A 13,766-nucleotide genomic window follows, 5' to 3' on the forward strand; every position below is an offset into this window, starting at 1 on the left:
CGGTCTTCAGTTCTAAAGATGGTCCTACTCCTTCTGGGATTCAGTCCACAATCGACTGGGTTCATAGAAGGTTTGGGACTAGCAAAGAGGAGCTAAAACAACTCAATGTGATCACAGACCAATCTTGTCATGAGATTCCATCTCAAACATTTAAAGATTCTGGGCAGATTGAGGATCTTGATGAGGTAAACTCTACAAAGGTCTTATGGAGCGATGCAGTTGTGGTTAAGGATTATCACCTGGGCAAAACTAAGATAACAGAAGACAAGGTGAAGAAGGACAACAAGCCAAGCTCACTTGGCGATTGCCTAGCGATGCCAGGCCTAAAGCCAGGCTCACCAGGCGTTAGGCTGGCGATGCCAGGGCTAAAGCCAGGCTCCCCAGGCATTAGGCTGGCGATGCTAGGCCTAAAGCCAGGCTTCCCAGGCGTTAGGGTGGTGACGCTAGGCCTAAAGCCAGGCTCCCCAAGCGTTAGGCTGGCGACGCCAGGCCTAAAGTCGGGTTCACCTGATGAGGCAGCTACAATAAACCCCAACCTTAGTGCAACTGGAGAGATTTTGGCCTATGTAGATGGTGTTCCGGTGTATGCATCAGAGAACAAACTTGATAGAGATGTTGATGTGAAGATTAGGGATGATATAGTGGGTTCAGACCAAATTTTAGACAATGGGAAGAGTGGTGATCTCACTAGAACAGTGCTTTCAGAGCATACTGCTACAGTAACTCCTGGGCTAGGTAGTGTCTATGATCTACAATTCAAGGAGTATGAACAGGCTGATGAGCGGGCAATTATTCCAAGAGCATCTGGGGAAATAGAGGAAGTGCCTATGGAATCTGGCACTGATCTAATTTTGCAGCTACATCTTAATGTTCCACTTAAGACTCCTCTACAACATTTACATGATTTAGTTACACACAATATGACAATTGATGAAGACTTATTGAGACAAAATCCAATGGAGGATGAAGGAGATGATGAATCAACTGCAGAAAACTTCAAACAAGTGGCTAGGGAAGGGGATTTATCACCCACAACTAGTGCTAAAAGAGGTAAAAAATACTAAGAAGAATCAGAGTAAAGATCCACCACAACCTTCAAGAATAATGCCCAGGAGGACAACTTCTCTATCTAAATAATGATGATCAAAACATTAATATGGAACATAAGGTCTGTGAATACACAACAGGCCTTTTCTAGGGTGATCAACATGAATAGGAAGCATAATTTTTGTGTAGTTGCATTGATGGAACCTTTTCAAAAGAAGGGACGCATTGATAGATATAAAAGGAGGTTGAATATGGAGACTGCTTATGCAAATATTAATGGGCAAATATGGTTGTTCTTCGATGCAGTGGTGGAATGGAAATTAGTGGAGGATACTGAGCAACAGGTGACTGTGAGAGTGTTTGACCATGACCTAGGGCAGCACATGATGATGACATTTGTTTATGCAAAATGTTCAGCAATGGAGAGGTTGGATTTGTGGGATCACTTGTATTACTTAGCAAGTGATTTGGAATTACCATGGTTGGTAGGAGGGGATTTCAATGTGATACTGCATGAAGATGAGAAAATAGGGGGACTTCCAGTACACCCTCCTGAATATGAGAATTTTGCATTTTGTGTAAACTCTTGTGATTTGTTTGAGCAAGGGTACAAAGGAAGTTCATTCACATGGTGGAATAAGAGATCCAATGTTGAGTGTATATTCAAGAGATTTGATAGGATCTTTTGTGAATTTGCCATTTTAGAACATGTTGCCAACTATTAAAGTTGAGCATCTAATTAGAACTGGATCAGATCATGCACCATTGCTAATGACATGTGGGGTGTAGACAACCAATTTTGTCAAGCCTTTCAGATACTTGAACTTTTGGACAAAGCATGCTACATTTATGGATGTGGTGAGGCAGAATTGGGAAGCTGATTTCATAGGGGATCTGTTTTTGATGTTCAAGCAGAATATCAAGAGGGTGAAGACAACACTCTCAAAATGGAGTGGGGAAATATTTGGTGATATCTTCAAGCAATTGGCTATTTTGGAGGACATTGTTAGGGTGAAAGAGATGTTGGTTGAAGAAGAGCCTACAACTGAGAATAGGATTGTGCTTCAAAAGGCTCAATCTGAATTGAAGAAATACTTCAGTATTGAGGAGCAGTATTGGAAGAAAAAAGCTGGGATGACTTGGTTTGCTGAAGGAGATAGGAATACAAGTTTCTTTCACAATCATGTCAATGGAAAAAGAAATAAATTGCAACTAAAGAGGATCAAAAGTGGCAGTGGGGTATGGATTGAAGATCAGGAATAATTGGCTACAACTGCAGTGGACTTCTATCAAAAAAAGTTCACAAATGAAGGTGATGCTTCTGAATTTTCCTTACTCAATAATGTACCTTCAATGGTCACTATGGATCAGAATTTGGAACTTAGCAGATTGCCAACAATTGAAGAAGTAAGGGCAGCAGTTTTTGAGCTTAGTGGGGAAAGTGCTAGTGGTCCTGATGGATTCACTGGCCTATTTTATCAAACATGCTGGGATGTTATTGGTGCTGATATACACAACATGGTGCTACACTTATATGGAGGAGCTGCATTGCCTAAATCCATCACTCACACCAATCTAGTGTTACTGCCCAAGAAACCTAGAGTTGAGACCTTCTCTGACTTAAGACCTATTAGTTTGAGCAACTTCATTAACAAGGTCTTGTCTAGGGTGTTGCATGACAAATTTGAGAGTTTTTTGCCATCTCTAATAACTCCTAATCAATCTGGATTTGTAAAGGGTAGGAGTATATTTGAGAACATCTTATTGACTCAAGAAATTGTCACTGACATAAGGTTAAGGGAAAAGCCATCTAATGTGGTGATCAAGCTTGATATGGCTAAGGCTTATGATAGGGTTTCATGGAAGTACTTATTGCATGTGCTAAGGAAGATGGGATTTTCTGAACACTTCATCAACATGGTGTGGAACTTGATGTCAAATAACTAGTATTCAGTATTGGTGAATGGGCAGTCCTCAGGTTTCTTTAAGTCAACAAGGGGTTTGAAGCAAGGTGATCCCCTATCTCCAGCATTGTTCATTCTGTCAGTTGAGGTACTTCCCAGGTCTTTGAATAAGCTCTTTGAAGACAAGTCATTTGTGGGATTTGGAATGCCTAAGTGGTCTGATCCTTTAAAGCACTTGGCATATGCTGATGATATGATAATCTTTGCATATGCTCATCCTCCCTCTTTGGGCAAGATTATGGCAGTGTTGGGGAACTATGAGAAGATATTAGGTGAGATGATCAACAAAGATAAGAGTTCATACTACATGCATTCAAAGGTTGCTAATTGATTGTTTCAGGCAGTTGGAGCTATTACAGGATTTGCAAGAGGTAAATTCCCCTTCATATATCTAGGGTGTCCTATTTTTTACACTATAAGGATGAAGGACTATTATGAGGATCTTATCAAGAAGGTGAAGACTAAATTGCATTCATGGAAAGGAATTTGGAGGAAAGGAAGCACTCATCTCTAGTGTGTTGCAAAGTATGCCAGTTCATATGTTATCTGTCCTTGATCCTCCAAAAAACATCCCAAGATATCTACATAAGACTTTTGATAGGTTCTTTTGGAGCACAAAGGAAGAAGGGAGAAGCAGACACTGGGCTTCATGGCAAAATCTTTGCCTTCCTAAAGAGGAAGGGACCCTAGATTTTAGGTCCTTACATGATGTCTCAAGGGCACTGTTTGCTAAACTATGGTAGAGGTTTAGGACCACAAAGATTTTGTGGTCTAATTTCATGTGGAATAAGTATTGCAAGAAGGAGCTACCAACAATGGTGTATTTTAGGGAAGGGTCTCATGTTTGGAGACAAATGCTGAATGCTAGGGAAAAAGTAGAACATGAGATTGTATGGGAATTGAAGAGTGGAACAACTAATATTTGGCATAAAAATTGGACTGGATTGGGTGTACTTTATCATGTATTACCTGAAGACTTTCCAATCAATGAAGATCTTCAGGAGGTGGCAGAACTGCGGCAAGGGGAAGCATGGGATGATCAACTGCTAGATCAAACTTTCAATGAGGAAATTGCAGAACATATAAGGCTAAATATGCATTATGAAGGTAGTGAGGGATATTGGGATAGGCCATACTGGATGCCAACTCCTTCAGGCAAGTTTAGTGTTAGCAGTGCTTGGAAAATATTAAGGCATAAGGCTGATCCTAATCAAGAATTCAAGTTAATGTGGATTAAAGGTTTGCCATTCAAGATATCCTTCTTTTTGTGGAGATTGTGGAGGCAGAAAATAGCCACCGATGACATGTGGAGGAGGCAAGGGCAAATGGTGATATCTAGGTATTGGTGTTGTAAGCAGGCCCAAGAGGAATCCATTGAGCATATATTTGTCACAAGTCCTACTGCCTCTAAGGTATGGAACTTGTTCATGAGGGCTGCTGGAATTTCGGTGCAATTGATTCAATTGAAGCAGATTATAAGGCATTGGTGGTATGCTCAGTGTTGTCCAAAATTAAAGCCACTATTTCAACTGGCAAGGGTGAGGTATGCTTGTATCCCTAATATTCCATTGTTATGGCCAGACATGATTCAATACTTTGAAGGATATAAACCTATATTGATCGCTACAAGAGTAACATGACAGCTTCCTTTTCATGGTTGGTACAAATGTAATACTGATGAAGCTTCAAAGGGCTAGGCTTTTGTGTGAGGGATGATGAAGGTGATGTAGTGTATGCTAGGGCAGTAGACCTGGGAGTGACAACTAATGTGGTAGCTGAAGCTAAGGCTATTCTTCAAGGATTGGAATACTGTGTGGAGCATGATCTTCACCCTCTCATATTGGGGACTAATTCATTGGTGATGAAGAAGGCGATAGAAGGAGAATGAGATCCTTCTTGGGTAATTGCATAGGATGTGAAGAAAATTATAGAGATAAAGGACAACTTCTATGTGATATTTCAACATGTGTTCAGAGAAGGCAACTCAGTGGCCGATGTTATAGCTAACATTATGTTATCTTTTGCAGGTACATCTGAGTTTCATTCATTCTTTGAACTTACTAGTGCAGGGATGAGGTTGATCAATCTAGACAAATCTCAATCACCTAGCCTTAGGGTTAGGATAGCAAAGAGAAGAAACCCAGACTGATGGCTTCACAGGATTGGACTCTGCACAAACCTGTATGTTTCTTTGTCTCATTCAGTATGCTATTAAGGTACTTTCCAATGGTATTAGCATGGTCCCATGCTCATTTTGGGGGTGCTTTGATAATGTACAGAAAAAATGCGATAAACAGGTGTGGGATGGTACAATTTATCCTACTTCTGATATGTCCAAATGCTAAGGAAAATGCTGAACTCATCATATGGTATTTTTGGAGATTGTTGAATCATTTCTCAGTGGTATTAGCATGCTTTAATGCTCATCATGAGGATGTTTTAGCAATATTTAGAATGATGTCTACATTAAAGGTTCTAGTAGGGAATGATCTGAGCTTACAAGATCACAAAAAAACACAATTGTAATGCCTGACCTTTGCCTTGCAAAGCCTGCTTAAAGCCAGCTCATTCCTGGCTTTTGCCTTGCAAAGCGAGCCTAAAGCCAGCTCATGCCTGGCTTTTGCCTTGCAAAGCCTGCCTAATGCCAGCTCAAGCCTGGCTTTTGTCCTGCAAAGCCTGCCTAAATCCAGCTCACGCCTTGGCTTTTGCCTTGCAAAGCCTGCCTAAAGCCATGCTCCTCTTCTACACATTAATTTTGATGAGTGAGAACATGATTAATACTTGGACAAAATCAGTCCACTGCATATGGAGATCATATAGTAGCTACACTTGGAAGACTATGCTGGCTTCAACTCTGTGGTGGAGATGTTTGGAATTCATTTTAGCCTATGGATGGTATACCCTGGCGCCTGGTGAGAGCTTGATAGGTGCTTCTTGATATTTGCCAATGACAATTGGATTCACATACACTAATATGAGAAGGAAGCATTCAACTTATCATGTTGTGATAGCTAGTTCATTAGATTTTAGCTTTTTTATCTTTTTAATAGCTACTAGCTTCATGCAACTTCTATTTTGGTTTGGACATCTTGTAAGCTTTGGACCCATTTTGAGATTTTATTTATATATTAGCCACTAGGCAAGTGCTGCCGAGTGGTATAGTTGCTTAAAAAAAATAAAAGGACAAACACAAAACTGCATGGGTTCAAAATTTAATTCATGCTCCTTTTACACAACCAAACAACTGAGGGCCAAGCAGAATTATATCCTAAACTTTGGCATAAGACTAAAGTTGCTTGACACAGTTTAATTAACTAACATATAGTCATAATATTATCCAACATTCAAGAGCATGTAAAAATAAATTACAATAGACGAATGAAACTACTAATATTTTCAAGCATCATTGGCTTTCATTCCAATTTCATTTTAGGATTTTACATGGTCCGAAAGTTGCCTGGACAACAAAAAGAAGAACAAATACAACAAAGTCAGTTCTTTCCAAAATCAAAAAGTGGACAGCAGAACAACAAAACAGTGAAGCAGCAAAAACAACAACAAATGGTAGATTTCGAACCCAAGAAGATCGACCAGAAATACCCAGCAGTACAACACTTGAAACAAGTAGCTTATTTGCTCCAGAAATTGACTAGAATCCCTCTATTTCTTACAAGTTTTGTACTCTAAGAAACACTCACCAAGCTTAGAAATTTCAGCTTACTATTGGATATGTTTAGCTATTTTTTGTGTGTGCCTTTTTTAGTGTGTAAAAGATGGGTTCTCAGTTTAAGTAGGAAAAATAAGTCTTTTTGGACAGATTTTGGTTCACTAAAAATTGTCCAAAAGGACTACCTTTTGTGTGCCAAAACAATCTACTTTTCACCAAAAATCTGACATAAAGCAAGGTAGTTGTATTTTCTAGTATGCTTAAACAGTAAAAGTAAACAACTATGTACTAAACCTTTTTTAATTTCAGCTTTTATCAACACAAACTCAAATACTCAAACTTAATCCAATCATGAAATTGATAAAGCATCAAAAAGACAACAATTGCAACCAAACTAAATATCCAATGAACTAGAATAAATAAGTTTGATTTATGCAACTAACAGAAACAACAATTGAAATTAGGAAACACTGCCTAACACTTAACTTAAATGAATATTGGTAAGCTATCGAACAACATTAAATATCAACTTAAACAAACGACTAAACAAATGACGATTCGACTACACTTAACTAGCTAGATCGATAAACAAGCTGTTAAACAACTAGGTAAACAGAGATAACTTAAATAATCAATCATGCTAACATGAAACTCTGATTAGCAGCGATTGATAAAAAATATAAAGAAAAATAAAAATAAAAATTAGGAACTAAACTACTACTACTGAATTAAAAATAAAACAAAGGCATGACGATTATACCTAACAAATATACTGGATGCCAAATCGAGCAATGGGGTGAACTTCAAGCACAATTTTCTAATTAGTGGATCGTGACAATAATTTCCGGTGAGCCAACGGTCAATCACGATATCACCAACAAGAAACTCGTGCTTTGAGGCACGAGATAGGCCAAGACAGAGGCGTGGTAGTAATTTTAGGGGATTTTTGGGCAGTGGTGGTTGCCTATAAAAAACACGCCAGAGTTTTAGGTCAAGACCAATGTAAAACGATAGCCTTCGTTGAGCTCTGTCATGTATGTGAACATTGGGGAGGAGAAGATGACTCAATCTTCACGAATTTAAAGAAAAATGGGCGGCTAGGGTTTCGAATTAGGCCAAATTCGTGGAGATTCTGAGGATTTGAGTCATGGATTTTTAAAGAGGAGGAAAATACAAGGAGATTTTGAAAATTTTAGGGCATTTGGATCACTTCCCTCAGCAGTGGACGATGGCAGAAATGGCGGTGCGGCAGGCGGCGACTGAGAGAAAGGGGAGATAAGAGAGGGGGCTAGGGTTTGTGTTATGTGAAAATGGCCAAAAATCTGATTTAAAAGACATTATATACCTTAGAGGAGGTTAAATTAGGACCGTTGGATCGTGAGAATTGAAGGGCTGATATTGGATATTGGTTTCACTTAATGAAACAACATAGTTTAATCATGGAACTAGACCATTTTGGACCAGGTCTTGGCATGCCATTTATTGGACCGAGTATGACCGAACTGGGCTCAAATTTGGGCCAGTTTTGGCTCAATTTTAATTAAAATATACTATCCCAATCCCTTTTACCACTAATGAAATTATAGTCTTATTTTGTCCTAAAGAAAATGTACAGGTAGAAAGAAAATCTTTTTGGTAGATATAATCTAAAAATGCAAACTAAAGTATACAAATAAAAGCTAAAAAATATTTTTGGTACTTTATTTTAGTAAGTAATTCACATAAAAATGTACAAATAAATTAAAAGAAAAGCAACAAAAATAGTTAAAACCATCCAAAAGTTAGTTTTTTTTGTCGGAGAATTAAAAGCATGCAAAAATTAGTTATTCACAGCTGTCCCTTTTTGCTCGAGAACATGAAAAGTTTCTATGCAAAGAAAAGTGAATGTCGTGGCTAATTTTCGGTCACATAATACTCCAATGGAATCATTTTTTGAAAAAAGGTGACCGAACCTTGCTTCCGAGGTTGCCTACAAATCCTTGGCTATAAAGGAATCAAGTCAGTGTAGTTCTGAAAAGATTTGGTAGCTGGGACTACCAGACAATGGATCTAAGACTGTTGTTGTTGTTGTTGTTACTATTACTTGCATCAAAAGGAAAGAGAAAAGAGTTGCATATGTCTGCAAACTAGGAGTTACAAAATTCCTATCTATGTGCCTTCTGGAGTCAAATTTTGATTCTTGACATGCTCGCCTATGTTGACCTAAGATTGGATCTTGTTGATCTTTGAAGAAAAGATTATGACTCAATCTCAGTTGCTTGCTTTCCTGATACAAAATTGAGAAGATGAATCTTGAGAAGCTGGATTGCGACAAATTGTCAAAGTTAACTCCAACAATCCTGTGATTGAAAGACTTCTTTCTTCTGATGATAACAGAAATTGCAAGCTTTAATCGTCACAACCTGTGCTCTACAGAGAGACCTGCAAAGCCATCAAAGATGAATAAAACGAACAAAATCTTCTTCCCCGGTTTGGCATTGAGAAAATTTTGTGAGTTATTGGGTAAACCTGCAGATCAGCTTATTTTATTTGAAAGATGCAAAAATGATACTGAATACTCCAAATAGAATGTGCTTCTCTTAGGTGTAGAATTGATAAAACTTAGACTAGGAGGTGCATCTCCCATGGGTAGCCCTGGAATAACTGCGAGATTGAAGGACTCGAACTAGGAATTGCGTCTCCTAGGATTAATGATTCATATTAGGAAGTGTGTCTCCTATTGGAATGAGTAGGGTTGAATCAAGCTAGGAAGTGTGTCTCATACAAGTGAGGTTGAAAGACTCGGATTAGGAAGTGCGCGTCTCCTTAGGAATAAAATCTCCAAAGTTAGTTGCGGCGAAATTTTCCATCGCTAGTTTCCTAAAAATAAAATTTCCCTAGTTATTTTTAGCGATAGAAATTATGTTCGTCGCTATTTCCGTTGCTAAAATTTTTGCCCTTAAAATAAAATTTTCCTAGTTAACAAACATTCCAAAAGTCTAGGGCACAAACACTCCCACTTTCTCTCATCTCTATCAAACTCTCACTTGCACTCCTCTTCTACAATGCGGGTTTTTTCTTCAAATGCAAAAAATTGAGCGTGAATCTAAGGCTCATTTGCTGCAGAATTCTGAACTTGCCAAGAAATTCGAAGTAGTGTGCGTTCCTGATCCTCGTTCTTCCCTTTATGTTTGCTGCTCCGCAAGATTCTCAGACGAAAGCCCTCATTTTTACTATTTTTTTCATTTTGTCTATACCATTATTCCTATCTTTGGTGAGGTAAAGTTTCTCTGTTTTTGTTTTTCTTTCTCTTTATATAATTATGTTGAGAAATTTTTGATATGGTATTTTTTGTTTGATTGATGCTTTGATTTTAGGGATTGTATGTCCTTGAAGCAATAAGAGTTAGATTAAAAAATTTCTAGTTATAAGATTCCCTAATTTGCCTTCAAAAGATGAATCGTCGTTTTGCACTGATGAATGAGTCTCAATGGAGCAGAATTATGTGAATGATTCATATAGGAAAGTGAATGCGATTTACAATGGAAAAAGTGAGTGCTTTTAGCCATGTAGTGCAAGATTTTGGTATGGACGCGAGAATTAGGTCGTTGTTTTGAGCTTTAAAGTGTTTTTGTGTCGAAATTATGGCTCGGATTTGTTTGGGTTGACACCAAAAGTTTTGGAATAGGAAAAGATTGGGTGTTCTCCAAACTTTTTCTTTGGGAAGATAAGTAGAAAACTCGTCAAAATCCTCACTTAGAGTTTCTTGTGGTTGTTCACTATTGGATTGGCTTTTAAGGAAATATGTTATAGTCATTTTAAGTAGTGTTGCTTGCTAGCTGAATGATGAATGGATATGGAATTGATTTGCATAAGAAATTAGAGCTATATAAATACTAGTAGTAAAATGGTCTAAGTTATTATTTCTTAACTTTATATCCATGAAAAACATGAGAGATCTAATTCAAAATATTCAAAGCAAAACAACTTTTAATACGCTAATTTTGTGGCTAAAAGCACTCACTTTCTACATGGCTAAAAGCACTCACTTTTTCCCTCATTTGTTCTTGGATTTTGGTTATTTTTCCATTGTAACTTTTCACTGTTAATTTTCTAAAGTAGGATTTTTCCAGAAAAAAAGGCATTCTGATGTCAACTTGTTAATTATTACCTTTAGAAAGCATTCTAATGTCTTATTAAATAAAGAACTCTAAGATCTTATTTATTTTAATATTAAATAGGAACACGGATAATCTAGAGCGTGATTGGATATACAAAAGGTTGGATGGTCGAGGGGGAATTAATTCAAGTTTCATAACTGGTGTGAACAAGTTTTTACAGTTTGCTTGTTCTCAGCGCAATCGCATGAGTGGTGATGATGTTAGATGTCCATGTAAAAAATGTCATAACATTAAATACATGGATGTTGAAACTATTAAATTGCACCTTTATCGGTATGGATTTGTTGAGAACTATTTTCTTTGGAAGTATCAAGGAAAAAAAAATGTGACTGATGAAATGTCTTCTAGTGATGATTTGCATGGTGGCTCTCAACCTGAATCGGGATATGAGAATCCATATCGACAAATGGTCTTGGATGCAGTTGGACCCAATTTTGGCCCTGGTTTGAGCTGGAAATCTTATAATAATACTGAACCTGAGTCGTCTAATTTTTATGAACCTTCAATGGAGGCGGAGCCTAATCCTTCAATGGAGGAGGAGCCTAATCCTTCAATGGACGAGGAGCCAAATCTTGAGTGCCAAAGGTTTTATGATTTGCTACAGGCCGCTGATGCAAAATTATACCCTGGTTCTTCCCTCTCTCAACTCGTAGTAGTTTTCAGGATGCTAAATATTAAAATGGAGAATACTTTATCACAACGAGGTTATAACCAAATGATACAATTGTTGAAAGAGGCTTTACGAGAAGATAACACAATACTTGATAACTATTATGAGACCAAGAAGCTAGTGCGTAGCTTGGGTTTGCCAGTTAAAAAGATTGATTGTTGTAATTCTGGATGTATGTTGTATTGGGTGAAGATGAGGACGTCACATCTTGCAAGTTTTGTGGCCACCAGAGGTACAAACGTCGTGTCGGTTCTCGTAAGAGTAAATTAATCCCTTACAAAAAAATGTATTATTTTCCTTTGATTCCTAGATTGGGGAGATTATATGCATCTCATGCTATAACCACTGATATGAGATGGCATCATGAGCACATACAAGAGGAGGGTGTAATGCGTCATCCATCAGACTCTAATGAAACTCATCCCTTTTTTGAAGAAATGTGAGGTTGGGATTATGTACCGATGGTTTTCAGCCCTTTGGTCATTCAGGGAGGAAATACTCTTCATGGACAGTGATTGTCACTCCTTACAATTTGCCTCCAGGGATGTGTATTAAAGAGGCGTACATGTTCTTAACTGTCATTGTTCAAGGGCCAAACAACCCTAAACAAAAAATGATGTTTATCTACAACCTTTAATAAAGGAATTGACCTTGTTTTGGGAGACGGGTGTAGAAGCATTTGCCATCTAAAAAAGTAAAATTTTCAATTAAGGGCCGCTTTGATGTGGACAATCAATGACTTTCCAGTATATTCTATGTTATCTGGATGGAGTATTGCCGGTAACTTAGCATGTCCTTATTGTATGGAGGAATCACAATCCTTTAGATTGTGTCATGGTGGGAAAACAACTTGGTTTGACAGTCATAGAATGTTTCTTGACCAAAATCATCTGTTTAGGAGAGATCGTAAAAACTTTCGTAAAGGTCAGACTGTTAGAAGGCTACCACCACCTCTTAGAACAGGGGAGGAAATCTTGAGCCAAATTTGTGAGTTGGGACTGAGGAAAGTAACTGAGCTAGATGCACAAGAAGTTAATGGGAGAATTTCTAGGTCTTGTGGATGGAAAAATAGAAGCATCTTTTGGGATTTGCCTTATTGGAGCTCTAACATGATCCGACATAATTTCAATGTCATGCAGATTGAGAAGAATGTCTTTGATAATGTATTTAACACAGTTCTTAATGTTGATGGCAAAACAAAAGACAATCCAAAGGCACGTGAAGATATGGTAAACTATTGCGATCGACCGCAATTGGCAAAGAATCCTATTGATGGAAGCTATCCCAAAGCTGCATATACAATAGAGAAGAATGAAAAAATTGTCTTGTTCAATTGGTTGGAAAATGTGAAGTTTCCAGATGGGTATGTTTCGAATTTGAGTCGATGACTAGACACAGACAAGTATAAATTATTTGGTATGAAAAGTCATGATTGCCACGTGTTCATGCAACGATTAATGCCTATTGCCTTTCGTGAGCTACTTCCTAGTAACGTGTGGCAAACACTTACGAAATTGAGCTTATTTTTGAAGGATCTCACCTCGACTGTTCTTCGAGTGGTGGACATGGAGAGATTAGAGGCAAACATCCCACAGATCTTGTGTAAGTTAGAGCGTATATTTCCTCCTTGATTCTTTAACTCAATGGAACATGTGCCTGTACACCTGCCATATGAAGCAAAGATTGTTGGACCTGTACAATATAGATGGATGTATCCTTTTGAGAGGTCATGAACTTTTTATGCTCTTATTATGACATATATGCTACACATGACTTTATGAATTTAATAGTTTATCCATTTAATTGTATAGGTACCTTCGAACTCTTAAAAAATAATAGGGAATAAAGCTAGTGTCGAGGGTTGAATTTGTGAAGCATACTTGATGATGGAATTAACACAATTGTTTTCTCATTATTTTGAACCTCATGTCATGACACGTAATCATAATGTGGCTCGTAATGATGATGGTGGTGTTATGGAAAATTTTGAAGGAAATTTGTCAATATTCACCCGTCCAGGCCGACTATGGGGAGAAGGAAAAAAGAGAATTTTGTCCCTCGAAGAAATCAAGGCAGCACAAACTTATATTCTACTAAATTGTGTAGAGGTTGAGCCGTTTGTAAGGTATTATATTTTAATAATAATAAATATATCCATATATTTTGAGTCTGTATTTAACTTATTTTGTTGCAATGAAGTATGTACATACAATGGTTGCAAGAAGAATTCCCCAATCTATCTCTGGATCAAATAAATG

The 13,766-nt window shown here is 37.7% G+C and overlaps 2 protein-coding genes across 2 annotated transcripts; both read left to right on the forward strand.

The window, feature by feature from the left end:
- Positions 1 to 1,208: 1,208 nt before the first annotated feature.
- On the forward strand, positions 1,209 to 1,772 carry LOC138908592 (uncharacterized). The gene has a single exon (XM_070199268.1). It carries the CDS (start codon positions 1,209 to 1,211, stop codon positions 1,770 to 1,772), a length of 564 nt encoding a protein of 187 aa, XP_070055369.1.
- Positions 1,773 to 11,076: 9,304 nt separating this feature from the next.
- On the forward strand, positions 11,077 to 12,896 carry LOC117276480 (uncharacterized). Its single transcript, XM_070199270.1, has 2 exons — positions 11,077 to 11,680; positions 12,256 to 12,896. The coding sequence occupies exons 1-2, from the start codon at positions 11,077 to 11,079 to the stop codon at positions 12,894 to 12,896; spliced, it is 1,245 nt and encodes a 414-aa protein (XP_070055371.1).
- The last annotated feature ends 870 nt before the right edge of the window (positions 12,897 to 13,766 follow it).

Source organism: Nicotiana tomentosiformis, chromosome 3 (assembly GCF_000390325.3).
Source record: "Nicotiana tomentosiformis chromosome 3, ASM39032v3, whole genome shotgun sequence".
NCBI lineage: Eukaryota > Viridiplantae > Streptophyta > Magnoliopsida > Solanales > Solanaceae > Nicotiana > Nicotiana tomentosiformis.

Excerpts from the sequence above, each read along its gene's own strand:
- LOC138908592 (XM_070199268.1), top strand. The coding sequence starts at position 1,209 with ATGAATAGGAAGCATAATTTTTGTGTAGTTGCATTGATGGAACCTTTT.
- LOC117276480 (XM_070199270.1), top strand. The coding sequence starts at position 11,077 with ATGGATGTTGAAACTATTAAATTGCACCTTTATCGGTATGGATTTGTT. Across the intron at positions 11,681-12,255 it reads TGATTGTTGTAATTCTGGAT|TATATTCTATGTTATCTGGA; the intron begins GTATGTTGTATT and ends ATGACTTTCCAG.